Below are 27,783 nucleotides of genomic sequence, written 5' to 3'. Positions count from 1 at the left end.
GTGCTCAATTTGGACATGAAAGCAAAGCTTTGTATGCAAAGAGCTATATCTATCTATATATATATATATATATATATCTATATATATATATATATATATATATATATATTTGTTCAATCACATTCAAGATTATAATAAAAGCGTTTATTTGCCCCAGGCACGGCAAAAATAAACTGCATAAAGGGGTAAGTTTCTAGAGAAACTGTGGTGCTGCGTCGGTGGGAGAGTATAGCAGGTAATTTAGTGTTAACAACTGGGTTAAAAACGTAAATTAGCCACCGTAAAGAGTAAAAAAGCTGACGTTTCGAGCATTAGCCCTTCGTAAGAGCGATTGGAGGAATTGTGGTTTGTGTGTGGGTTTATATGTGAATATTGTGACGAGAAAACAGGAATAAATTAGTTGAATTCATTTAATTTTACTATTTACGGTGGCTAATTTACGTTTTCAACCCAGTTGTTAACACTAAATTACCAAAAATAAACTGAATTCCAATAATGTACACAACAGCAGTAACACACAAGAGGTAATTTTGAATAAAATTGTGGAATATGTTTTCTTAGGGGCTTGAGTGACAACCAGATGAAAGAGCTACCACCTGGAGTCTTCAATAATAACACCAAGTTGATCACACTGTAAGTAACAGATATCCACGCCCATTTTGATATTAACCTTCGATGTGCTAAGAGTGTAGTGTCAGTGTTTACTTAATATGATCAAGACGGTCCTCAAGCTTCGTAGGTGTAGGTGTAGTCAACCTTGAAGATAATGAAAGAGGGTGGGACGGTTTTTATTTGGACAGTTTAATAAATGATCATTTCCCAGCATATGTCGGTGGTCCTCGTTTTGTAAACCCTATTTTCTATTCCCTTGTTAACGATGTTTTATCAGTTTGCTTAGGCGTGGCCAGTATATTTGACCAGCCATAGAGAGTTTCGTGAATCATTACAGTGTTAAATTTTGGATGGATTTGCTTCTGCTTATATTTATGCAAATATGGGCAGAATATCTTGATTTACTAAATGTGGGCAAACGTTTATTCAAGTTCAGTGATTGTTGTCAACCATATGGCAGTTAAACTCAAACGCGAAGCTGACTCTCTTGAAGTAGATATTCAAATATTTATTATCAAACCAGTCACCGTCAGCAAAAACGTCTTTATGGGCAGTGTTGCAAATAACATCTAAAGCATGTTCCACGACACATTTTTAAACGATTAACACAGATCCCATCACACGAATAAAACATCGAAGTACAAACTGGTGGGATACAAATCCAATATCACAGCTCACATTTGAACAAATCCTGGTTTCAATCTCATTTCCAAAGTTATCAATCCTGTTACATTCACAAATTGTTTAAAAGGAAAAAAAAATGTATCTTTTATCGCCAAATCATGGTTCTAAATTTTACCAGATATCCGAAAAGCTTAAGATTAAAAGTCCCGTTACACTGCAGAGGAAAAAACTTAACTGCTAATTTACAGTAAGACAGTAAGTTTGAGAAGTTACGCGGTGATATATCCATCGGTTCAGCTGCCAAACCATCAAGTTCAAACCCAATTTTTAAAAAAAATTTAATTAATTAAAAAAAAAAATTCCCGTAAATTAAAAAAAAAAATTTAAATACTAAATTAGTGAGTAGGTCTCTGCAAGCAGCATTTGTAAAACTTCTTTATTCTTCGACGCGTTTCGTCCAACTGTTGGCCCCCAAATATTTTTCTCACCTCGCTTCAAAAAAAAAAAATTTTAATGTTTCCACAACTTTGCCTCTTTCTATTTGTAAGTCCAGCCGAGCCTCTATGGTCATTGGCCCCCGTAATAGAAATAGTACAGCTTTTAAATACATGCGATTAGCATTTACTCGCAAAACTTGGAATCGGGGTAACAACCAGATAAAGGAGCTGCCACCTGGAGTCTTCAATAACAACACCGAGTTGACTGAACTGTACGTAATTGAATTTCCTGGCTCTTGTGATGATAGCCTTTGATGTGTCAAGAGTTTATCTCATTATTAACTAAATGTGATCAAGAAGGTCCTGAAGCTTAGTGGGTGTAGTCAGCCATTAAAAGGGTGAAAAAGAGTGGGACAGTTCATAGGAGGAGGAGCTAAACAGAAAAGAGAAACCTACCCTCATTAAACAATCCTTTCACTTTCATGAATGATCATATCCTAGCATCTGACCTTGGTCCATGTTTTGTAAATTCCATTTTCTATTCCTTTCACAACTTTGTTAATTTGCCAGTATATATGAAAAGGAGATTTCAAGTGTTCTCTCTCAGAACAGGCCTTGCACATTTTTACCTTACAGACTTATACAGACCCATCACGAGTATAAAATATCGAGGGGGGGGGGGGGGGAAGTTTCGAAAGAAAGAAACTGTGGTCATTCGCTCTGACGAAGGGCTGACGCGCGAGACGTCAGCTTTGACGCTCTTAACTTACCTTATAAGATATCGACTTTACAGTGATCCAAATCTTATATCCTAGGTCGCATATTTACCACTTCCCCGTTCCAAATTTTACAATTGAAATCTTATTCACATTCTTATCAATTCCACTCCGTCTAAAACATGGTTAGAGAAATTGAACGCTGGAGAGCTCAGAGGGCAAGCTTCGAAAACAAATTTGAATTTAAGGGGTAGAGCTATGAGAGCTTTTGCTCCAGTTTAATGGATCTTCTCTAAAAGGAGAGGACTCTGGAAACAAGTTTGAGTTTAATTGCCCGCCCTTCGATGGACGTATTTTGTAAACATTTCGGGTCTTTTGAGACGTTTTACTACATTTTTCCTCAATCAAGGGACTTCACATCTCTATTCGAATAATGAAAAGACTTTAAGCACTACTCTTAACTCAGTTGCGTATCAGCTTATCTCCATGAATTCTCTCTCCCCGGTACAAAAATTGATAAATTATACCTCATCGACGCTCTTTCACCACCTATCTTTTTCTCGTTATGACCTTTTAATATCTCCGTGGCGCATTAAACTATAAAGCCGTCACAAAATATTATGACTTCAACTTGAAAAGAGGGTATAAACCTAGCCGCATGCAAAACGGGTTAACAACATCACGCGGTGGGAACCGATAGTAAATGTTGAACTGAACACAAACGAGCGGCAAGAATCAAATTATGGTGATGTGAACGATCAAATTGCTAAACAACACCCATTGTTAAAAAGTGCTACTGGCCGGGTCACTGGTCCATGTTTAACCTTCTGTGATGAAGATTGTTTGATTAACACTGACTAAATCTGGAAAAATGGGATAAGCTAACTCGTAATAGTCATTAGATCCACGGTATATCCTTTTCGAAGGTACTTGAATGATAATCAAATCAAAGAGCTGCCACCAGGAGTCTTCGCCATGAATACCAAGTTGACTCGCCTGTAAGTTAGCCATAACAGGTTTACATTCGAAGTTATTCAAACTGTATTATTTCAATGTATTACATTTTTTACAACACTTATTTATGAGCAGCTCAAAAAAACTGAATGGTCAAAGAGACGCAATTGACGTAACGTTAGAGAGCACAAGACTCAGCCATTTGTAGAGAAGGTTAAAAAAACACTAACCGACATTACTCAGGAAACTTAGGGTCATAGTGTGCCAATACAGTTGCCGCCGACGGTAGGACGCATTTCACAGCACAAAAGGCTTTTTCACATCTCTGCGACCAGTTGCAAGGTGCGTTCCCAATGAGCTTGAATAGGAGATGACAGATCAGCAGAAAAAAGAAACTCAGAAAATTATTTGGCGTTTGCATTTGAGTTGTCATCGACGTGAAAGTTGAAATTACCACAAACAAGGAATTGACAGGATGTAACAGTCAACTCCTCTAAGAACGTAGAGAGTTCTGAGAAAAACCTTTCTACTGTAAAGCCGTTATTTTGGACGGTTGAGATCGATAAACCGTCACAAGGCGGTAAACCTTGTCACCAGAGGTGATAGTTAAATCAAAATGTTTGAACGAAGAAAGAATACAGCCTTTATTTCGCGAAATACGAAGCCCTTTGCGTGCGATAACAGCAAGTCCACCTCCTCTGCGTGTGGATCTTGGCAAATGATAGAGAGCGTAGTCTTTAAGTGAATTCGTGAGGTCGGCAATGGTAATACTATCGTTCGAGGTAAGCCACGATTCAGTCACAGATAGATGGTCAAGACTACGAGATAACAGAAGATCACATAGCGACGATACTTTGGTTTTCAGTGGGCGAGCATTCCAAACACCTAAATGTAGTGTACAGCATGGCCGATTTGATATCAGCGGAATACGAACAAGATCTGCATAGGGACCTTCATAGCGGGTGCTGAAAGTTCTGACTTACGCAGCTCCAATTTCTTACTCTCTTCCAGAGAGAAAATGGACCTTGATCTCCCATGTTATCCTACAGTCCAGCTTCTGAATCCTGTTCCGTGTGATGTACATGTTGTTTGCAATTTATCTTTTGGTGGTGGTTTTGCATTGCGACACTCAGACTATGACGTCCATTTTTTATATTGACCTTCTAAGTGCTAGGAGTGTAAAAACGTCTTTATGGGCAGTGTTGTAAATAACATCGAATGCATGTTCCACGACACATTTTTAAACGATTAACACAGATCCCATCACACGAATAAAACATCGAAGTACAAACTGGTGGGATACAAATCCAATATCCCAGCTCACATTTGAACAAATCCTGGTTTCAATCTCATTTCCAAAGTTATCAATCCTGTTACATTCGCAAATTGCTTAAAAGAAAAAAAATATATCTTTTATCGCCAAATCATGGCCCTTAATTTTAATTAATTAAAAAAAAATTCACATAAAAACTAGAATATTATAACCAGCTAGGTAGGTAGTTTCAGTTCCAGAATCGGTGAACTTTTGGAGAAATTCAGATAAACGTTTTCCTTGTTTACCCGACAACAAAAATGACCGAAACTGTACCGAGGTGATTAATCTACTGGTGTGTTCACATTCACTCCCAGGGAAAATTAAATGAATAAAAGTGAAGACACATGATGTCACTATGTATGGTAGAAGTGCCAATTTGTAATGTTGTATATAGCTTGAGATTGAGAAATAAACATTTCACTCTTTTCTTGCGACGTTTTTGTATGAAAATGATCAATTCCACTCCGTCTAAAACATGGTTAGAGAAACTAAACGCTATAGAGCTCAGAGGGCAAGCTTTGTAAACAAATTTGAAATTAAGAGGTAGAGCCATGAGAGCTTTTGCTCCAGTTTAAGGGATCTTCTCTAAAAGGAGAGGACTCTGGAAACAAGTTTGAGGTTAATTACCCGCCCTTCGATAGACGTATTTTGCAAACATTTCGGGTCTTTTGAGACGTTTTACTACATTTTTGCTCAATCAAGAGACTTCACATCTCTATTCGAATAATGAAAAGACTTTAAGCATTTCTCTTTACTCCGTCGCGTATCAGCTTATCTATAAGAATCCTCTCTCCCCGGTACAAAAATTGATAAATTATACCTCATCCCCGCTCCTCCACTACCTACCTTTTTCTCGTTGTGACTTTTTAATATCTCCATGTGGAAGATATTAAATCTTCTACCATAGCGTAGTAGTATAGTTGGACGAATGAGCAAAATAATGCACAGCAAGGATGTTACAGTAACTTAACAAAATGATAAGAGCCAGACTTATCGAAACTATTAGAAATCAACTTTAACAAAAACTCAGTAAGTCAGGATGTTTATCAGTCTTGTGCTTCTGAAATTAGTTTGGAAAACTCGTCGTAAAAAGTTACACTGATATGAACGATTAAATTGTTAACCCTCATCCATTTATAGTTAATACTATTGACTTGGTCTCAGCTCCATTTCTAACCAATAGCACCTTCTTTTTTCAATTACAACACCAGCTGAATCTGATTGATTTATAATTTTGGACAAATCCTAAAGTCAGGGTATTTCCTTTATGTAGGGACTTACATGCCAATCAGATAGCAGAGCTGCCACGCGGAATACTCGATAACAACGTTAAGTTGTCTGAGCTGTAAGTAAATAACATCTATAATTACGTGTTCCACAGCACGCATCTTTACCTTACAGACTTATACAGACCCATCACGAGTATAAAATATCGAGGGGGGGGGGGGAGTTTCGAAAGAAAGAAACTGTGATCATTCGCTCTGACAAAGGGCTAACGCTCGAGAGGTCAGCTTTGAAGCTCTTAACTTACATTATAAGATATCGACTCTAGAGTGATCCAAATCCTATATCCTAGGTCGCATATTTACCACTTCCCCGTTCCAAATTTTACATTTGAAATCCTATTCCCCTTCTAATCAATTCCACTCCGTCTAAAACATGGTTAGAGGAACTAAACGCTGGAGAGCTCCGAGGGCAAGCGTCGAAAAAAAATCTGAATTTAAGAGGTATAGCTAAAAGAGCTTTTGCTCCTGTTTAAGGGTCTTCTCTAAAAGGAGAGGACTCTGGAAACAAGTTTGAGGTTAATTGCCCGCCCTTACATAGACGTTTTCTGCAAACACTTTGGATCTCACATTCCTATTCGAATAATGAAAAGAATTTAAGCCCTACTCTTTATTCCGTCGCGTATCGCCTTATTTCCAAGAATCCTCTCTCCCCAGTACAAAAATTGATAAATTATACCTCATCCCCGCTCCTTCACCACCTATCTTTTTCTCGTTATGACCTTTTAATATCTCCGTGGTGCATTAAAATATAAAGCCGTCACAAAATATTATGACTTCAACTTGAAAAGAGGGTATAAACCTAGCCGCATGCAAAACGGGTTAACAACATCACGTAGTAGGAACCGGTCGGAAATGTTTAACTGAACACAAACGAGCGGCAAGAATCAAAATAATTATGGTGATGTGAACTATCACATTGCTAAACAACACCCGTTGTTAAAAAGTACTACTGCCTGGGTCACTGCTCCGTGTTTAGCCCTCTTTGATGATGATTTTTTTATTAACACTGACTAAATCTGGGAAAATGGGATAAACTAACTCGTAATAGTCATTAGATCCCCGGTATATCCTTTTCGAAGGTACTTGTATGATAATCAAATCAAAGAGCTGCCACCAGGAGTCTTCGCCATGAATACCAAGTTGACTCGCCTGTAAGTTAGCCATAACAGGTTTACATTAGAAATTATTCAAACTGTATTATTTCATTGTATTGTATTTTTCACAACACTTATTTATAGGCAGCTCAAAAAACTGAATGGTCGAAGAGACGCAATTGAGGTAACGTTAGAGAGCACAAAACTCAGCCATTCTTAGAGAAGGTTAAAAAAAACAATAACCGACAATTCCTCAGGAAACCTAGGGTCATAGTGTGCCAGTACAGTTGCCGCCGACGTTAGGGTGCATTTCACAGCACAAAAGGCTTTTTCACATCTCTACGACCAGTTCCAAGGTGCGTTCCCAATGAGCTTGAATAGGGGATGACAGATCAGCAGAAAAAAGAAACTCAGAAAATTGTTTGGGGTTTGCATTTGAGTTGTCATTGACGTGAAAGTTGAAATTACCACAAACAAGGCATTGACAGGATGTAACAGTCAACTCCTCTAAGAACGCAGAGAGTTCTGAGAAAAACCTTTCTACTGTAAAGCCATTTTTTTTTGGACGGTTGAGGTCGATAACCTGTCACAAGGCGATAAACCTTGTCACCAGAAGTGATAGTTAAATCAAAATGTTTGAACGAAGAAAGAATACAGCCTTTATTTCGCGAAACATGAAGCCCTTTGCGTGCGATAACAGCAAGTCCACCTCCTCTGCGTGTGGATCTTGGCAAATGATAAACAGCGTAGTCTTCAAGTGAATTCGTGAGGTCGACAGTGGTAATACTACCGTTCGAGGTCGGCCATGATTCAGTCACAAAGAGATGGTCAAGACTACTAACAGAAGATCACATAGCGACGATACTTTGGTTTTCAGTGAGCGAGTATTCCAAACACCGACACGTAGTGGTGGACTACAGTATGGCCGATTTGACATCAGCGGAATACGAACAAGATCTGCACAGGGACCTTCATAGCAGGTGCTGATTGTTCTGACTTACGCAGCTCCAGTTTCTAACTCTCTTCCATAGTGAAAATGGACCCGAGAAATTAATCTCCCATGTTCTCCTGCAGTCCAGCCTCTGAATCCTGTTCCGTGTGATGTACATGTTGTTTGCTGACCATCTCTTTTGGTGGTGGTTTTGCATTGCGACACTTAGACTATGACCCATTTAATGGCAGTTAAAACACTCAGAATCCTTGTATTTGCATTTTTCTGGGGTGTGGTTGGCTAACCCACGGCGGAAATAGCGTTTCCCTTGGTGACGTCGACCCACTGAGCGACCGCGTAACCACACGTTGTCACGCTTAACCTGATTTACGCCCGACGAAGAACTTTCACCTCGAGGATTTCCTCCAAAGTGTCGTACATCCTTCTGGGCTATTTCTTGGGTTATTGCAGCGTCTACTGCTTCTTAAAAGAGAGAAGTTGGCCGATAATCATTTCCACTTAATCTGATCCGTGCAAAGCCCGCAGATGAAACGATCGCGTACTGATATGATTTGATTGCACTTGTTTAGAAGGTCAAAATTAACCTTTTATCTCCGCTTTTTTTTTTTTTTTTTTTTCAAATGAAAGTTACGTCCACAAATAACCAAATTATGCGCATAGAAGACCGAAGTTTACCCAGAATTAGACAGAACCTGCTTACAGAATCACGTGTTTGTCTGAATTTAGCAACACGGGTAAAAATCTTTACAGACTGTTGCGTTCTCGACTATGATTGGAGGGCATTGGAGGGAAGCCGTCACAACCAAAGTTCTACGCTTGGACAGTTGCATCAGATTTAATGAAGTCACATTCAACCGCATGGCACATGGTGGAAAAAACTGAAATATTTAAAGTACTAAACAAACATAATAACCGAACAGCAGAAGATGAAAAACTAAAACTGTACTGAAAATAGCCACTTAAATCTCTCTCTCCACGTCTTTCTGCTGTCTAAAATTATGTGCGAAATTAATACTTGGATTCAAACATTCACTTTAAATTAAAAGTTCAAGCGTGACTTCCGTGATACAGACGACTGACTGAACACAAGCGAGCTGCTAGAATCAAAACTAATTTCGGACAAACCTCAGTTAAACTCAAGCATGAAGCGCACTCTACTGAATTACACGTATGTTCAGTCATTTCTTGTAGAAGAATGACGTCACAGAAAACACATTGGTATCAGGTTCCTACTTTCCGTTTCACCTGGGGGGGGATAGAGCTACACGTGGGCTACTATTTTCAACACAAGTTAAAGATTGGCTAACTAATTTCGGACAAACCTCCGTTAAATTCAGGGTGTATCCTTTTTGTAGGCACATATACGACAATCAGATCAATCAGTTGCCATTTGGAGTCTTCCATAACAACTTAGAGTTGACTGAGCTGTGAGTAATATATTAAAACCTTTACGATTGCATCGATTATCCATACATTCGCCTCATTTATTAGATATCGGCAAAGTTTATTTTAGCTCAATTTATGGTGAGTAACAGATGATCGTTGCTGGTTTTTAAACCAGTTGACTTCTTTAAGTCATTGGTCAAGACGCGGCCGCTGTAGGAGCAAAACTTCACTCTCATAACCACTTTGTACAACCCTTCAACAAGGTACACTGAGGGTGGCATAATTCATTTTAAAAAAAACAAGCATGGTAAGGATGAACATAGCTATTTCCAAACAAAAGCTCACGTTTATCCTAACCGACTATCGTGATGTGCTCAGAATCTCTTTATTTGCTGATTATGAGCAAATATTCAATGAGGGTCTTCAACCACAAGGTAAATTAAATATAATTAGCTTCGCTTGTAAAGTGGCATTGGGAAGTGATCCCAATGTTACAGCAGATGCATTAGAGAAAACATATCAGTCAAAACACACATCAGAGCTCAAGAGAGGGTTCGTTAACAAGCTCAATCTAATCAAACACAGCTATTTTATACCCAGGAATTCGCTATTAGTTCTATATTTTAAAGTCATTTTACCCTCGGTTACATATGCGCTACCAATTTGGGGGTGTTGTACGAACAAAAACGAATTTAATTCTCTGAAATCAATACATTGTAAGACCGCTAGAGTAATATATAACCTCCCGCGCGACATGCCCTCTGAGGATATAAGAAAAAACGCTTACTGGGACTCTTTATTTGACACTTATAAGGTCAAAATAGCCACCTTTATTTATAATATCTACAACCATATAACTCATTCATACTTGGAACATATATATACATCTTAAAGTGTTGATGTATATATATATTTGTTCAATCACATTCAAGATTATAATAAAAGCGTTTATTTGACCCAGACACGGCAAAAATAAACTGCGTTCCAAAAATGTACACAACGGCAGTAACACACAAGAGGTAGTATAATTTTAGATAAAATCGTGGAATATCTTTTCTTAGGGGCTTAAGTGACAACCAGATAAAGAAGCTACCACCTGGAGTCTTCAATAATAACACCGAGTTGATCACACTGTAAGTAACAGATATCCACGCCCATTTTGATATTAACCTTCGATGTGCTAAGAATGTAGTGTCAGTGTTTACTTAATATGATCAAGACGGTCCTCAAGCTTCGTAGGTGTAGGTGTAGTCAACCTTAAAAGAAAGAGGGTGGGACGGTTTTTATTTATTAATATGATTAACATTTTTATGTATTGATGATGCAAAGTTTCCAAAACTTACAGGTGGTTAAACAGCAACAAGTTGAAGAGTTTGCCAGGCGACTTATTTTCCCAATTAGTCAAGCTGCAGTGGCTGTAAGTGAAAAGTCTTCATTATATGTAAACTATTTCAAGTGACACAAGACTCACTTTCAATCAATCGCTGGCTAACATAAAACTGATCGTCATCTCCAGTAGATAATGGCAAGTGGCAAATTAATGGAGCGAACTCCCCTCTCTAATAAATCATTTTCAGTTTCATAAGAGATTGAACTGGTTACATTTATTTTGACCCGCCATCGTAATGTGCTCAGAGTTTCGTGAATCATTATAGTGTTAAATTCCGGATGGATTCGATTCTGCTTATATTTGTGCAAATATGGGCAGAATATCATGATTTACTAAATGTGAGCAAACATTTATTCAAGTTCAGTGATTGTTGTCAACCATATGGCAGTTAAATTCAAACGCGAAGCTGACTCTCTTGAAGTAGATATTCAAATATTTATTATGAAACCAGTAACCGTCAGCAAAAACGTCTCTATGGGCAGTGTTGTAAATAACATCTAAAGCATGTTCCACGACACATTTTTAAACGATGAACACAGATCCCATCACACGAATAAAACATCGAAGTACAAACTGGTGGGATACAAATCCAATATACCAGCTCACATTTGAACAAATCCTGGTTTCAATCTCATTTCCAAAGTTATCAATCCTGTTACATTCACAAATTGTTTAAAAGGAAAAAACTGTATCTTTTATCGCCAAATCATGGTTCTAAATTTTACCAGATATCCGAAAAGCTTTAGATTAAAAGTCCTATTACACTGCAGAGGAACAAAATTTACCTGCTAATTTACAGTAAGACAGTAAGTTTGAGAAGTTACGTGGTGATGTATCCGTCGGTTCAGATGCCGAACTATCAAGTTCAAATACGATTTTTTAACTTTGCGATAGCAAAAATTTCCCAAAAGAATAACACTTTCAACTGAAATCAGGGAATATATTCTCTTAGGGAATTGGGTCACAACCAGATAAAGGAGCTTCCACCTGGAGTCTTCAATAACAACACTGGATTAATCTTACTGTACGTAACCTGCCTCTGCCTATTAAAGCCTTTGATGTTCCAAGAGTCTAATCTCATTATTAAATAAATGTGATCAAGAAGGTCCTGAAGCGTAGTGGGTGTAGTCAGCCACGATTGAGGGTGAAATAGAGTGTGACGGTTCATAGGTGGACAGAGCTAAAAAGAAAAGAGTTACCTACTCTCATTAACAATCCTTTCAGTTTTATAAATTAAAATATCCTAGCTTCTGACGTTGGTCCACGTTTATTAAATTCCATTTTCTATTCCTTTTATAACTTTGTTTTATTTGCCAGTGTGAGAAGGAGATTTCAAGTGTTCTCTCTCAGAAAAGGCTTTGTACTTCACACTTCTTTTCACACCAACACCACAGTCAAACGAGAGCAAGATTTATACTTTGCCAAGGATTTTTAAAACAAAGCTTTCTTATCTTACAGTTGGTTATACGGTAACAAAATCAAGAATTTGACCAACAATGCATTCTCCCAGTTAATTAACCTGCAGTGGCTGTAAGTGACAAGTCGTCCTCGAATATCACCTATTACAAGTGTCACAACTCACATCATTATAGTGCATATTCCTTTTCATCGATCACATCCTTCAACCCTTAACTATCTGCGTAACACACAGACCGATAACGAAAGCCCGCAATCAATGATCAAAGATATAACGGCTAAATCTAACAAAAGGCAAGGTCTGGGTGACAAGATCAGGTACCTCAAAAGCGAAGCCTCGTACGAATCTGTATAGAGTCGTAAATTAAAGCAAGGGTCGCATTAAAGCTTAATAAATTACTTTCGAACTCAGAAATTGTTGTTTCCAAAATTTTGAGCTGTGGAGAGCCTATCGGTCCAAATAATGTCTTTCCCAGCAAATTTGAACTGAAGTGATTGTAACACTTTTTTAACTCTCCTCCTCATACAGACAACTTAACGACAACGACCTAACAGAGTTACCAGAGGGTTTGTTTGATGGTTTAAGAAAATTGACACGCCTGTGAGTAAAGGAAAGAAAAATGGTGATATCTAAAATTATTTGTGCGGCAAATCGGAAACCTGCAAATTGAAGAAAATTACACTTACTGAGAAAGAAAGAAAAAATGCAAAAATTTTGCTGTAGGAGATCATAATTTTATACCATAGTTATTACATGTTTGTTTGATGAATAAGCAAAATAATGCACAGCAAGGATGTTCCAGTAACTTAAATAAAATAATAAGAGCCAGACTTATCGAAACTATCAGAAATCAACTTTAACAAAAAGTCAGTAAGTCAGGATGATTACCAGTATTGTGTTTTTGAAATTAGTTTCGAAAACTCATCATAATTAGAAGATGTGAAAACATTTACCTATCATTGCCGTATTATTCTTTTCATCAGATGGCTGCAAGACAACGCAATCAGGAAGCTTCCTAAACACGTTTTCAAAGATTTGACTAATTTGAAAGAGCTGTGAGTATGATAAAAAATAATTATGTTTACAAAAAAATTGACTCTTTCAATATAATTGTACTCCTCCTTTGAATGGGGGAAGTAGTCGAAAAGAAATCCCCGCAAGTGGTAGCAGGGTTGCGTTTATACAAAACGCGCGCGAGCAAAGACATTTGATGGGTCATAACTGAATGTACACTGATTTCATAAAAGCACATGATGGACCTATTTTAAGTCGCTTAAAAAAAATTGTAATTGAGAGCGATTGTATTGTATTAACATTATGGAAGGCAGCGTAACCGGAAGGTGAGAGCGTCGTAATTTCATCGACTTGCTGTGCTGACGTAGTCCCACTGCCTAAAGAGAAACCAGCCACTGTCATTACTAAACATATAAGATCAATCTTGGTAACCCTGTCTCTGTCAGAGCTGGCTAAGCAAGTATCTACGTAGGCCTAGCTACCCTGAGAAGATCGATCCGAGCCAATTTGGCGTTACTCCAAAATCTTTTACGCTGCATGCTCTCATCTCCCTAAAGGTAGTCGAAGTGCAATCCAAAGCGCTGCAACATGCCGCAGCAAAGCAGTAGTCAGCTTAAAAATATCTCCAGATGAACTCAGATGAGTGCAAATAATTGATTATTGACTTCAAGAGAACCAACACCATTTCGACGCCATAACCGTCAACTCCAAGGAACTTGAACTTGTTGTCCAAACCACACATCAGGGGTAACCACGTCTAATAACCTTCAATAAAATTGTTACGGGCCAATAGACTCACACGTTTCTTGATCTTGCTGAAGCGTGAGAATGTTCCGGCTCATGATATCATGTGCTTTTATATACCTTACCTCCATTGGGTTGGTGTTAGAGTATTGTGAGCCCTTGTATCCCCGTGTACTGCCTGCTTATTTAAGCGAAGACCTTAAGCGTGATCAGAAACGCGTCCACCCATTATTTCTTCTGGCCTTCCACATTATTACAATCGAGCATTTTATAACATAAGAACTTTAGAATACAGGCGCAAAAAACAGTGTTATAAAGATAAATTTATATTAGATACTCAGCCGTATCTAATACTGCCCATAAACTCTATCATCTGCTGCCACCCAAGGACATTCGTAGATACAATTTTAGCACAGCTAGCGCATTTTTATGTTTCCAAAATTTCACACTAGTCGTTACACGAACACATTTGTTCCATTCATGTCCAGTTAGTAGAACTTTTATGCGTTATAATCATTTCATATTACACGAAGTTGTTGTTTTATAAATTGCATGTGACTTTAACTTTTTGTAAATTTCATATATTTCAGCCTTAGGAGGCCGCAAATATAAATATTTTAATAGACTTTCTCTCACATCTTTCTCTCTCTCCCTCTCCATCCCCCTCTCCCTCGAGTTCTGAACTGACCAGTACGTGGTCCTCCGCGGTGGTGGTTTTAAACATTTTACATTCACCATGGGTTATTCGTGTATGGATGCGCAAGTAAAGAACCTGAAGTCTAAATATAACGAGAGTAGCTTAGTGCGTAAAGTATGAAAATAGGTTGGCGTTTAGTGAAATGTAGCGCGAGCGCTCTCTGGCTGTTTCCTCATACTGTCTCCCTCCATGCGAATTACATTCCGGCTGGTGTTATTTTTTCTGAATTTCTGAAAGTACTTATTTGTGTTTCCCCTTGAACCTTTCAGGGATCTGTCTAATAATGAGGTTGAGAATCTGCCACAAGACGTCTTTAGTAACCTAACAAATCTCCCAAACCTGTAAGTCAACAACAAGAAAATTAAAAAAACAAAACCAGCAACGACGAGGAAATCAGTCCTCATCCTAATCATGTTCGACTTACGAAAAGTGCTCAATTTCTGTCTTAAATTCAACAAACGCAAGAAATAGACGTTTTGAACTTGAACTTGAGTTTTCATTACAGTAATGTTATCAAATTATGTCTTTCGACTTGATCTAATTAAACATGTTCACCAAAACGTATCTCTTTGAATGAATGCAAAAGACAAATCTCTCTATCGTTTGTATTGCAACGTCAATTTTACCAGTTGCAATCTTAAGTTACGGGAACCATTTTGTTTTGCCGTTAATTGCAAATGATAGGTGTTTCCGTACGCTGAAACCTATTGTTCGTCAATGTCTGGCTTACTGTTTCGTACTTGCAGGTTTTTATCCAAAAACCAAAATTGGAGAATTACCATCAACGATATTTGTTAACCTGACCAAGCTTAAAGACACACACACTTTATTAATTTCCAATTAAATTTACAGAAAAGGGCATGCCCGCAACTAGCAAAGGCCAATCTCGGAGAGCCATGCCTTAATAGCCGAATTACAAAAGTATATTAAAAACAGAAATTAACTAATAAAGTAGAAGGGAAAAAGACAGTATTGAATAACAACAAGAAAAACCGTTACGTTGACCTAATTTAAACATTAAAGGTACAACTACTGTTTATAAAAATAGTCAGGACAGATCAGGAGAAGTATTATCAGGATTTTACATTTTGTAAAATCTCAGATAAATCTATATAAGAGTCTTGTGAACCTAAAATGTTGAATAAGATTTGTTTGAGTTTTCTTTTAAACGCATTTTTGGAAAGATTTCTTAATGCTTGAGGTATTGCATTCCACACTTTTACTTCTATTCGAGAGAAGAAATTCGCTTGAACGGATAGCCTAGAAGGTTTGCTATAGAAGTTATTAGAGGCAGAAGAACGTGTATTGTAAGAATGAACATTAGATATTTCTAATACATCAAGCTTAAGGCATTGTGAGTAGAGTACAAATCTTGAAATATCAATTAGAAGTCAGTCGATTGATTGATTTATCAATTTGGGAAATAAAACAGTAAAAAAAAATTGTAAAAGATCCTGAATGTTACACAATGAATGGTATGAATGTTAAAGTACGCGAAAGAATTGTGACCATGTTTAAATTGCTTTCGGACTGGACGATTTTAGAGCTATGTGAGGTCTAGGATGGATCAATTTACTTCAATTTACTAACAAAATTAATCGAGGATTGCTCTCGTTTTGCTTTTATCACCCTCATCATTAATCTAAAAGCATCCGCCGCCTTTTCAACCAATTGGATTCAAAGCTAAAACCAAGCGCGACTTGGTCATGCACCACCATTAAAACTTAAAGGCATGTGTTTGTCTGTATTGTTTTTTAGTTCTGACTGCCTTCATCGATTTTTTTTCCTTTATTGGTTGTTGCGGTTAGTTTGGCTTGAGGTGGAGAAATCGTAATCAAAAGGCACGCTAGATACGTTGACACCGATTCAAATTTCAAATTAAGAAGAAAGTTGGTCACTAACAGTTTTCTGTTTTAAAATTTAACAGAAAAATGGAGAAAAATAAGTTAAAAGAGCTCGATCCAAAACAATTTCGCGGACTGGCAAAGCTGCAAGGGCTGTAAGTAGTTTATGTAATGATCTGAGTTTTCTATGGGTCTAGTTTCTGCATGTAGGCTTAGAACATCTCATTACGCTGATTATATGACTTTGCCTGATTGACAAACTTTTTTCTCATCGCAATTTCCTGCGGAAAACACTTACCCAATCAAGTTTTCATATTTAAGAAAAATTAAGGCCCTGTGTTATAACTTACCTATGTCTTTCCGGAATTCCTAAAATATATGCATCCGGAGGGTCTGTGGAGATTACTGGAGAACCTATAGGCCGGGTTAGATATAATGTAGATGAATTTTCAGTAACAACTTGTTAATAAAGTTCGTGCTCCTCTCGAAAAGTTCAAAAACGAAAAAACATTTTATGTGATTACGTTTGAAAATAGAGAAAGATGTTTTTTTCGTTTTGTCACGAGCGTGGGATTAAGAAAAAAAACTGCGAGTCCCTATGAGGAATCCGCGTTCAGATGCTCTACCACTGAGCCACAGAGACTCCACGGTGAGCTAGGTCTATTACGAAGTTCATAGGACACGCGTGTGTTTGTAGGTTGTCCTCCCACTCATGAAAAACGTTATCGATGTCCTGTTCTTTAATTCCCGAAGTTCGCCATACATTTCATTTTCCTTCTCTCTTCATTAGCTATCTGTCGGGAAACAAACTCATATCTTTACCACAAGGAATTTTCAAAGGCTTAAAGCATCTTCTGATTCTGTAAGTAGAACGTGAAATTCATGACGAGCTTTGCTCAAGAAAAGAATTCTCACCAGGGATGCGTAAAATGATCCATAGGCTTGTCAAAGTAAAGCGAGAGGGCTCAATTAGCAAGTGAAAGCGAGGTGTTTGGCTTCGAGCGTGAAATTAATTGAAGTTAACAATTAAAATGTAAACAGGCGCGAGGATCCGCGCGGCTTGCACGTTAGGAGTGCTACGTAAATTTAGGACTCTTTTGCACAATTTTCTCTTTGGAGATAACTACACATTCATGGCGTGAATGGCAATTTTCATAATTGTAGAATGATTCAGCGACAAGAACGGCTTAGCTAAGCCGTAGTGTGTCATGGCATTTGAGGATAGCCTGGTTGTAGTGCGTGACATGACTACCAAGTAACAGTTATTGTACCCAGCATGTTTTGTTCGTGATCTACAGATTTCTTGGTTTGTGACGCAAAGAGCGATTATCTGTTCTGTCACGACAATACCAAAATTAAATTGTGTTAGCCAACTTATATTTCACTCTGATCAGACCTTTGACCCTAAGTCAACATGGAAGCCGGTGAGCCGCTCGGTAAGGACCTTGTTTTCGAGAGAGATTTCGACTGCAGTATGTTCTGGAGATACAAGATTATCATTTAACACTTGAAACGATTGGGTAGATATTTTGATAATACTTTTCTGGCGTCCATACTGAGGAGCTCTTTCAGTATAAAATATCATTTTAGTAAGTCCCAATCATCAGGTAAGCGCGGGAACTTATCCCGCGAAAATTCTGTGCGAAGGTATGAGTATATTCGGCGGTATCTACGAAAAGGGGCCATCGTTCTTTCCTTAAGGTAAGGTCTTAACTGTGTAAAACTTCGCGAGGAAGAAATTCTACTCGCTGGCCTGTCCAATTTGGCTTTTAGATAAGGTTGTATGCCTGATAATTTCTGTCTAGAGCTATATGATGACGCGCGATAAATCTCGTTGCTTAATAACCTTTGAGCGGAAAATGATGATGCCCAAACCATTTAATCAGCAAAGCAAGGTTTACCTTTACTTCTGTGCTTTCGAAGCAAGAGAAGGAATTATTTCTGTGATAGTTAGGTGACAGATGCTTAAAATCACATGGTGTATTATCAAATTGTTGAAACCTAACATGAGCAAGATGAACTAATTATGGAATGAACCCTGACATCACAGCTCAAATATTCCTTCCCTATAAGATGACGCGCTCTTGGCAGGTTAGTGTGTTTTCTTACTAATCGTACTGTACTATTTCGCAGTTTCGAAAGCAGAATCCTGAAGATACTCTCGTTCATTTGTTATTTCGTACCCACTCTCTCATGTAATCAGACTTATCTCCGTGAGGGAAGAACCTTCATTTTTAAATTTTTTTCCCGGTTTGTCATTCGTATGTGAGCTGTTGTTATCTGAAGGCAGAACCTTTCCTTTTTTTTTCACCTAGTTCTGTCTCTCTTGGGTAGTCAGTCCTGTTTGGGCTGTTGTCATCTGAAGGCAGAACCTTTCCCTTTTTTTCACCTGGTTCTGTCTCTCTTGGGTAGTCAGTCCTGTTTGGGCTGTTGTTATCTGAAGGCAGAACCTTTCCCTTTTTTTCACCTGGTTCTGTCCCTCTTGGGTAGTCAGTCCTGTTTGGGCTGTTGTTATCTGAAGGCAGAACCTTTCCCATTTTTTCACCTGGCTCTGTCTCTCTTGGGTAGTCAGTCCTATTTGGGCTGTTGTTATCTGAAGGCAGAACCTTTCCCTTTTTTTCACCTGGCTCTGTCTCTCTTGGGTAGTCAGTCCTATTTGGGCTGTTGTTATCTGAAGGCAGAACCTTTCCTTTTTTTTTACCTGGCTCTGTCCCTCTTGGATAGTCAGTCCTATTTGGGCTGTTGTTATCTGAAGGCAGAACCTTTCCTTTTTTTTTCACCTGGCTCTGTCCCTCCTGGGTAGTCAGTCCTGTTTGGGCTGTTGTTATCTGAAGGCAGAACCTTTCCTTTTTTTTTCACCTGGCTCTGTCCCTCTTAAGTAGTCAGTCCTATTTGGACTGTTGTTATCTGAAGGCAGAACCTTTCCCTTTTTTTCACCTGGCTCTGTCCCTCTTGGGTAGTCAGTCCTGTTTGGGCTGTTGTTATCTGAAGGCAGAACCTTTCCCTTTTTTTCACCTGGCTCTGTCCCTCTTGGGTAGTCAGTCCTATTTGGGCTGTTGTTATCTGAAGGCAGAACCTTTCCTTTTTTTTTACCTGGTTCTGTCCCTCTTGGGTAGTCAGTCCTATTTGGGCTGTTGTTATCTGAAGGCAGAACCTTTCCCTTTTTTTTCACCTGGTTCTGTCTCTCTTGGGTAGTCAGTCCTATTTGGACTTTTGTTATCTGAAGGCAAAATCTTTCTTTTTTTTAATTTGGTTCTGTCTCTCTTTGGGAGTTGTTTCATTTTAGACTGTGCGTGTTCATCTTATGACAAACTAATTTTGAATTGCGACATAATTAAATTTACTTGTCTTGATTTTTTTTCCTTTGCAGATTTATTTGAACGTTAACCGCGAAAAGCCGTGATGAAAAAGCAATGTTTGTTTTAATAGAAAAAGATAGTTTTCCTGTTTAGATGACCAACCAACCTTAACTTAATTACAGATCATAAGTGCACGTTCCGTTGACTGGTAATTTTTACGTCGATGTTGTGTTTGCCTTGGTGGTGTCTGTCCTCAAATCCCCGTGATTTTTCAATTAAAAATAAATAACGAATTTAGGAATAAAATTACCAACGAGTAATTACCTCTTCTCTCCCGAAATACCTCTTCTCGTAACGTATTAAATTGCATTTCCATTTCCAACTCTTGCTTCAGACAAGAGATGTAAAATCGGTCATAGATTGTAAAAGAGATTTGTGAGTAAAGAACTTTTTCTACTTGTCTTTGTTTATTTTCTCGCAGCCTAATACATGAGGTTCGCTGTGTTCGCAGTGGCGCGCCAGGAAACCCCAGCAGGAAAAATTTTTTTAAAGATTTTACTCCTTTAATGATCTCTTCAAAGTATATTACTTCCCTAGCATTTAGCCAATTATATGGTGCCGGCGGAGGGTACAAAAAAACTCCATTACATATTTCTTTACAGGCCAATATTATCGGAAAAAACCAAACAAACAAACAAAATGAGTTCTGTTGCGCTGCGTGATCCATGAGTGTTCTCATCGCGGTTAGGGCTTGCTGTTGTTTGCGGTATTATTTTCCGGAGTGGACATACCATTACTACATTTTTGTTAGCGTTTAAAAATCGGAAATACATGGTTTTGGTAAAAAACTTAATCTTTTTCAACTCTTAATGACTGTCGAGTTGTGTGTATCAATAAAGTGGGTCAGCAAATTTGCATTCTATGTTGCGCAAGGGGCAAGAGAAAATGGTTGACTCCCCGCGAGTGAAGCTGACGCTCTAGGTCGATGTCGATCCATTACTATCCTTTGTAAACAAAATTTCGATCATGGAGTTAAATTATAAAATTACTTTGGCTTAAATTGTGCGCTTTAAAGTAAACTTGAGTTGTTAGATCCACGCGAGGGTTTAACCTTGAAAAATGCAATCACGCGAGTTGAGCTGACATTAACGCGTGTCCCTATCTGGAAAACATTCGTATTGTGACAAGAAGGGTCTGCTTTAAGGTTTTGGGTTACTCTCGCCATGCAATTTGGACGCCGAAAAGTGCCAAAAAAGTAATTACTGAAAATTCATTCGCAACACCTTGGTCGTTCTGTGGGCGCGAAGTCAGTTCTTCTCTTACAGTTAATAATTGCCAGGCGGATCTCAGATCCGCCTCAGCCTCATTTGCATAAATTCATAAATTGGTGAGCAAAGCTCGTCATGTTTTGTGCTTAATTTGATCAAAGTGGTATCTCAGCATCTTCTAATAATCGCACTTATCAGTTTGAGATCCACACACCAATGCACAAAAATTATATCATAGCTGTTTTGCTAATTGTTTGTTTTTTACCTTTTTTTTGTAAGGGAACTCTTTGACAACGAATTGAGGAACGTTTCCATCGATAACTTCAACGAAATCAGGCAGTTGAAAATTCTGTGAGTGTTTAATTTTTATCAATGATAAAATGAGAATCAAATTATGAAAGACACTAACTGCCATCAAAGGTTCAGTCGAGAAGATAATCAAGGGCGTGTGTGGCCAACTCGTGGAAAAAGAATTAAAGAGATATGCGCTTGCAAAGTTACTATCAGTAAACTAAGGTGTTAAAAAAAGATAGAAAGTAGAACCATTGCAAGTATAGAAATTATAGCACTTGCGTATGTGATGGAAACCTCCCGGAGGGGAAGTACATGGGTCATTTTTCATTGGGTATGTGCAGCTGGCTTCTCAGAACCTCTGTCGTATTTCAGCCTATGTTGTGGTCAATTATAGACCCCATCTTTATCCGCTTTTGGGCAAGACCAGAATGGATTGGGAGCCTTTTATTAAATATTAAAATATGGTAGCCACTTTTTTACCATGAATCTTCCTCCTAATGAATCCGTACTTGCCATAATTTTCTTACGCCTGAAATCTCAAAAATGTGTAACCCCATTCTAGTAACTCTATTGAAAATAGCTGAAAATGCAACGCCATAAAAGTCAATGCAGTCGTGTGGCACATTGTCCGACATTGTTCGCCTATCTCTAGGAATTTTAACCCTCATTCCCCCCCCCCCCCCACCCTCCCCGTCCCCCTCTCTGAATTACTATGTGGCAGAAATGGCAAAGAGTGATGAAGCAAAATATCGCACATAATCACTCCAGGTTGACGATAACCATTCTACTTTTCATTATTCATACCGTGATTGCAGCATTCCCACGTGCGTAAAGTGCTTTTAACTTCTGGGAAACACACCCCTGTTACACCAAAAAACCCACATGTAGCAGAAGAGGCCGATTACTCGCAATTTCTTGTAGTTTTGAATCTCTCTTTTGTTCTTCAGTACACGCATATGCTTGTATTTATTTACACGGATGTGATAGAAATTAACTGGAAAAGCATTCCTTGAAATAGATAGTCTTCGTGTGTTTTGAGCGATAAAGATCGTCAAGTGATCAAAACAACACCAGCCAGAGTATGGTCATGTGCTCGGCAACCGATCATAAAAAGTTATTTCATTCTTACCATCAAAACAGTCACGTCTGCATAGAAAAACATCAAAACGAAACGACCATAACAAAAAGACCGAAATTGGCGTAGCTGCCGAAACGTCCAAAAAAATAACCCTGAAACGAAAGAAATAATGCTATAGATTAACATTTTTGTCATCTCATGAGCACGTGTTTCCCTGGAATTTCCTTGTCCGCAGCTTGCTCTGTCACTCACTAACTCTTCGTGATTCTCGCTGCTCCTCGTTATGTTCAGTGCATGGACGATTCGAAAACCCTTCGTACTTGGTCTTGAGATTGATCTTAGCACTAATCTGAAACATTCGAAGTCCATTTCAGTTTAGTAAATGTCGAAACAGCCGTGTCAAAACAATAAACTTCGCAACGATTGATGCTAATACAATGGCGCTGGGACTTCGGACTTTTCGGAAGGATAGATCTCGAATTCGAAGCCGACTAATTACGAGGAGTCCACGCAATTTCCATATCCCAAAGTGCCTACAACAACTCGTTTCTACGCTATCACGTATCCACGAGTTAAAAAAAGCACAAATCGATACGCTAAGTTTGAAGTAACATTCCGGAAATGCTCTTCTATTCACTGATTTCATCCTTATATTCTTGTCTTTAAATATCTAATTTTCAGATATTTGCATTATAACAGCATGAGGGAGATTCCCTACGGATTTTTTGAAGAGTTGAAGAATATATTACGAGTGTAAGATTTTAGTGTGATGTATTTGATACATTTACGGTTTATTAGCAGAGCTATATAAATAGAAAGCGTCTGAGGTTCCTTTAATTCAAATGTTTACTAGCACAGAGCTTCAGGCAAATGAGTTCGTGGTTTTTGTACTTTACTTAATATCTATGGTCGGTATTCTTACCCTATTGACGACTTTTATAACAACCCCATTTTTTGGGGTAATACGCCTTACAAAGACTGCTATTGCGCACTACATTGCTTTACAATATCGCAAGAAAAATGTTCGAACATATTCAATGAAGATTCAGGTACAAAAACCCCATATAAGGAAATGAATTCTGATTGACTGATCTCGTGTTACCTTTGTGCCCTTAGGGTATAAGCTTTTGGTTTTATCTTTTACTCTATCCTCATGAACTGAATAGCATCAAATTTTACGGTTGCAGGAGTTTAGACACAAACCTGATGTGTTGTCATGTGCACAAAGAGGACGCTGACTGTGCTTTTATTAAGAATGACGACTTCGCAAACTGTGAGAGCATGTTCAAGAGCCCAACCCCAAGGAAGAGCATATGGGCAATCGGCTCCCTTTCCCTGGCTGGGTCTGTGTTTGTCATCACATGGCGTTCAGTCTTTAAGGATACAAATATGGTACAATCAATCATGTTATTACACTTGGCAGTCTCCGATGGTTTAATGGGAGCATACCTAATCACACTGGGTGTCAAAGATCTGTTGTGGAGAGGAGAGTATTATTTACATGACTTCGAGTGGCGGTCCAGTTTGGCTTGCCAGATAACTGGTGCCACCTCTTTGCTATCCAGTGAGGCCTCCTTGCTGCTGATGGCTTTGATATCTGCAGACCGACTCAAGAACATCGTGTTCCCGTTCAGAGGTGGAGCACTTTCGCGGAAGATGACCCATATCCTTTGCGCTATCATATGGCTCGTCGGCTTCCTCCTGGCTTTCTTTCCGATGTTTGGCTTGAGATACTTTGAAGATGTTAAAACATATCACAACTATTACGGAAAAAGTGTTGTCTGCCTTCCCTTACAGCTCTCTCGTCACAAAACGGAAGGCTGGGAGTACTCTGTTTCTGTATTTGTTGGCCTCAATTTCTTCCTCGTCATATTCATCACAGTTGCATACCTCGCTATATTCATAAGCAGAGTGCGAGTTAAAAACCAATCAGCCAACACAAGGAGGGAGACCGGTCTGGCCAAGAGAGTGTTCTTCATCATCTTCACTGACTGTCTTTGCTGGATGCCAATCATCGTGTTTGGTTTGAGGTCGCTTTTGGAGAAGAATTTCGAGCCACAGAGAGACTTAGCTGCTTGGATTGCCGTGTTTGCTCTGCCCATCAATTCAGCGATAAACCCGATTCTGTACACGTTAGCAACACCAAAGGTAAAGAATAACATTTCTTCATCATCTCTTAAATCTAAATTATTTGAGGCAAGACCCAGTGGTCTGGCGCTTAACACGGTGGGTTCTTCAACGCACTGACAGGGGTCTTCTTAAGCTAGACACTCTAACAGTGACTGTTTCCATTCAGCTGTTTAAACGAGTAGTTTTAAACTGCCTGGGAAAGTTAGCTTATACTTCGTCCAAGTACTGGCCTGAATCATCCCGGTTGCTTTACACTACCAAGAGTGTGATGATTATAAAGACTTCAAGCAAGCAATCGATCGAGATCATTGACACTTGTCACTCTGTAATAATTGATAAGGGAAAATGGTCAGTTGATGGACGTCGTTATTGACAATTTTCTCTCCTCTCCAGGCGCAAGAGTATCTGGGAAGCAAAATAGCAATGCTGAGAAGCTTCATACGGAGTACTTTTCACTGCAGTGAATATCAAGAGGGTAGTTACGCCCATTTTTCCATTCTTTCTATTACGTAGTTCATAGACTAAAGTCGGAAACGTTGTTCTTAATAGTAAAACTTCTTTCTGTGACTAACGCCACGTTTGAGATGGATATCATATTGTAGTAGTATTAATCCGTTGATTTACTCATGCCTTGTTTGATAAGAACAACAAGATCCACGACAGATTGACGATAACGGGCAAAAAGAAGGTATGAGTATTCTACTGAGCTCTTTGTGTCACCGTATTTTCCTCAGGAATCATTTTCATTTCCATTTTTATTTTCTTGATGTTGTCCTTCAATTCGTTTTTTATCTTTGTTTCCCAGATCAACATGAAGGAGAAGCGATGGAAATGCAGATTCTTGGACTGCCACACCCAAATCAAGGTGTTTAACCTATAATTTGCTCGTTCATTGTACCAAACCAAGTAGATATCAATTAAAGTTCTCTTCTTTTAAGACATCCGACTGTTTTTGGGCATAAAAAAAGCGCAAAGAACTTTGATGGGGAGATTTGAATAAGTTTTTTAAGTAACCGTACGCTGAAATAGAATCACTCAGCGCTTGTATGGCTAAGATTACTCTTTTTTGTATTTAATTACCCTTGTGTCCAACACGTGTCTCGAAAGTTCCTGTCTTCTAAGTAGAGTGGCTAGCTGTAGATTCGTGTTTTGGGGAAAGATGAGTCTTACACTCTTGTATTTATCCATTTATCAAGATGCACAAGAGCAGCATGGAGACAATCAAATTGGAACTGACCAACAGCTTCACAAGGAGGGTATGTAATCACATCATTGTTGATTACAATGTTTTTATAATTATCCAGATCATTGGATTCATTCGAGAATGTATCTCATAAAATGTCGTTAAAAGATCGTTTTGCTTTTGTTCTTGTGTTAGGAAGCTTATTTGCTCACTTATTTCTATGTGTATTTAGATCAGCAAGGAGCTGAAATGCTAGAAATGCAGCAAATACCTCCTCAAGAACAAGGTCATGCACAACTTTTTCTATCTGGTCAAACAAACAACAAAATAAATAATAACTGTCCATTTTACTATTAGTTTTCCAGCTTATTCGATTAGCATTATTGTGGTTTTTCTTAAACGTTCTTTTCCTTTCAACTTTAATTTAGAAGGAAGCCACGAAGGAGATGAAGACGTTGTTGAAGAGAATGATCAGGAATATGATACAAAGTTATAATCATTGGTCGATAGAAGGATATCAAGTAAACACCAGTTTAACCCTAAATGTCTTTTTAATCTTTAATAAATAATTAATAATTAGTAATCCTTTTAACTTATTTCATCGTTATAGGTAAAGATAACTTGATGTCATTAGGATGATACGTTGAGCCTATAGGACTGTTGATTCTAGACACCTGCACACGGTACGATCGTATAAATCGCGAGGGGGAGGTGCCCTGTTAATAGCAACTGATGGCTCAGGAATAAATTTATCACTTACATGAAGCTAGATTTCTCTTACTGTAGTCAGTGAATGCTCAACAAAAATATCAATAGGTATAATTATTAACAAAGGATTAACTGTAAAATGAAGATTTCCACCAGTAGTCGTAATAGTTTGGTTAAACGCAGTTGGTATATTTAAGACAAGATTACCCTCCAACTTTTCCCGATCAGATCAGACATTAAAAAATATCTTGCAAAGTCGATAATTTCATTAAAAAATGTGATTTTGCTTTGATATCACTGACCTTCTGATTCCAACGGTTGTTCTCCATATAACAGTCAAAGAAAAAATATGTACTTTCTTACAAGAAAATGATAATAGATGATAGAGTTTAAAATAAGAAAGAACAGTCGATATGGTAACTACATATACTCACAAATCTTGGGAAACCTTTCATTGCTTTGCATCTCTTAGTGTCGGATATATATCGTGAACAGACCTCAGGGGAGGGCAGGACTACCTTGCAAGAAAAATATACCATCTTTATCAACAACATATAGCCTCTGTTCACGTATTATCATTGATCTAATGCTACATGTATTCATTAACTGATAATAAAACATTCAATATTTCTTGTATAATTATTATTTTAGTCGAAGAGAATGAAGAAAATCATCAGAAAAAAGTAAACATGTAGCTAATACAGCGAAGTAGCTGGACAACTTTGCAATATCATTTTTAAACTTTTTCTTTGTCTTAATGTTTAAATAACGTTTCTGTCCCACTCACGAGTTACGATTAATTCCTTTAAGTTAGTTTGCATATATCTGCATGTCAACGTTAGTAGGTAATGATAGTAGATAATAATCTACAAGTCGTAGCTAGAAGAAAATGATTTGAGGTTAGCATAACACTAAATTTGATGTAATTTAAAATTAAAAAAATTAACACTATCAAAAACCTGTATCTGGCGGTGATACATGAAGTGCTTTTGTGTGCTTCACCAAACGGAAATCACCAAAACTGGTGAGAAGTCCTGGGTTGGCCTGTCAAACACTGATCCCATTGTTTAGAAAGAATTTACTGGAGTTGCCTAAGTTGATCAAATTCCTCCCTCCCCCTCCCCCCAGACTTAATGAACAGTCTCAGTGCATTGTATTTTAACTGTTGAATTCATATTGTTTCTCGTAATAAATGATGATAAAAATAAGAAAAAGGAGGAAAATACGTGGGAAGCTAGCTTTACTTGGTTAGTTCATCAAATAAGGCGCGCTTGGGAAACAGAAACCCCTAAACTAACATAGATCTAGGGTTAGAAGACTTAGAAGGTGAGCACATGGAAA

At 38.2% G+C, this 27,783-nt stretch overlaps 2 protein-coding genes across 2 annotated transcripts; both read left to right on the top strand.

The window, feature by feature from the left end:
• The first annotated feature begins 23,627 nt into the window (after nt 1-23,627).
• On the top strand, nt 23,628-24,668 carry LOC149051109 (G protein-coupled receptor GRL101-like). Its single transcript, XM_089193788.1, has one exon. The coding sequence runs from the start codon at nt 23,628-23,630 to the stop codon at nt 24,666-24,668; it is 1,041 nt and encodes a 346-aa protein (XP_089049914.1).
• Nucleotides 24,669-25,107: 439 nt separating this feature from the next.
• On the top strand, nt 25,108-26,218 carry LOC149051108 (uncharacterized). Its single transcript, XM_089196637.1, has 3 exons — nt 25,108-25,416; nt 25,748-25,807; nt 25,967-26,218. Exons 1-3 carry the CDS (start codon nt 25,242-25,244, stop codon nt 26,089-26,091), a joined length of 360 nt encoding a protein of 119 aa, XP_089052763.1. The 5' UTR covers nt 25,108-25,241; the 3' UTR covers nt 26,092-26,218.
• The last annotated feature ends 1,565 nt before the right edge of the window (nt 26,219-27,783 follow it).

The sequence above is a fragment of the Pocillopora damicornis genome, chromosome 2 (genome assembly GCF_964200805.1).
Source record: "Pocillopora damicornis chromosome 2, jaPocDami1.2, whole genome shotgun sequence".
NCBI classification, from domain to species: Eukaryota; Metazoa; Cnidaria; class Anthozoa; order Scleractinia; family Pocilloporidae; genus Pocillopora; species Pocillopora damicornis.
The sequence above is the reverse complement of the archived record's forward strand: the minus strand, read 5'-3'. Positions and strand labels throughout refer to the sequence as shown.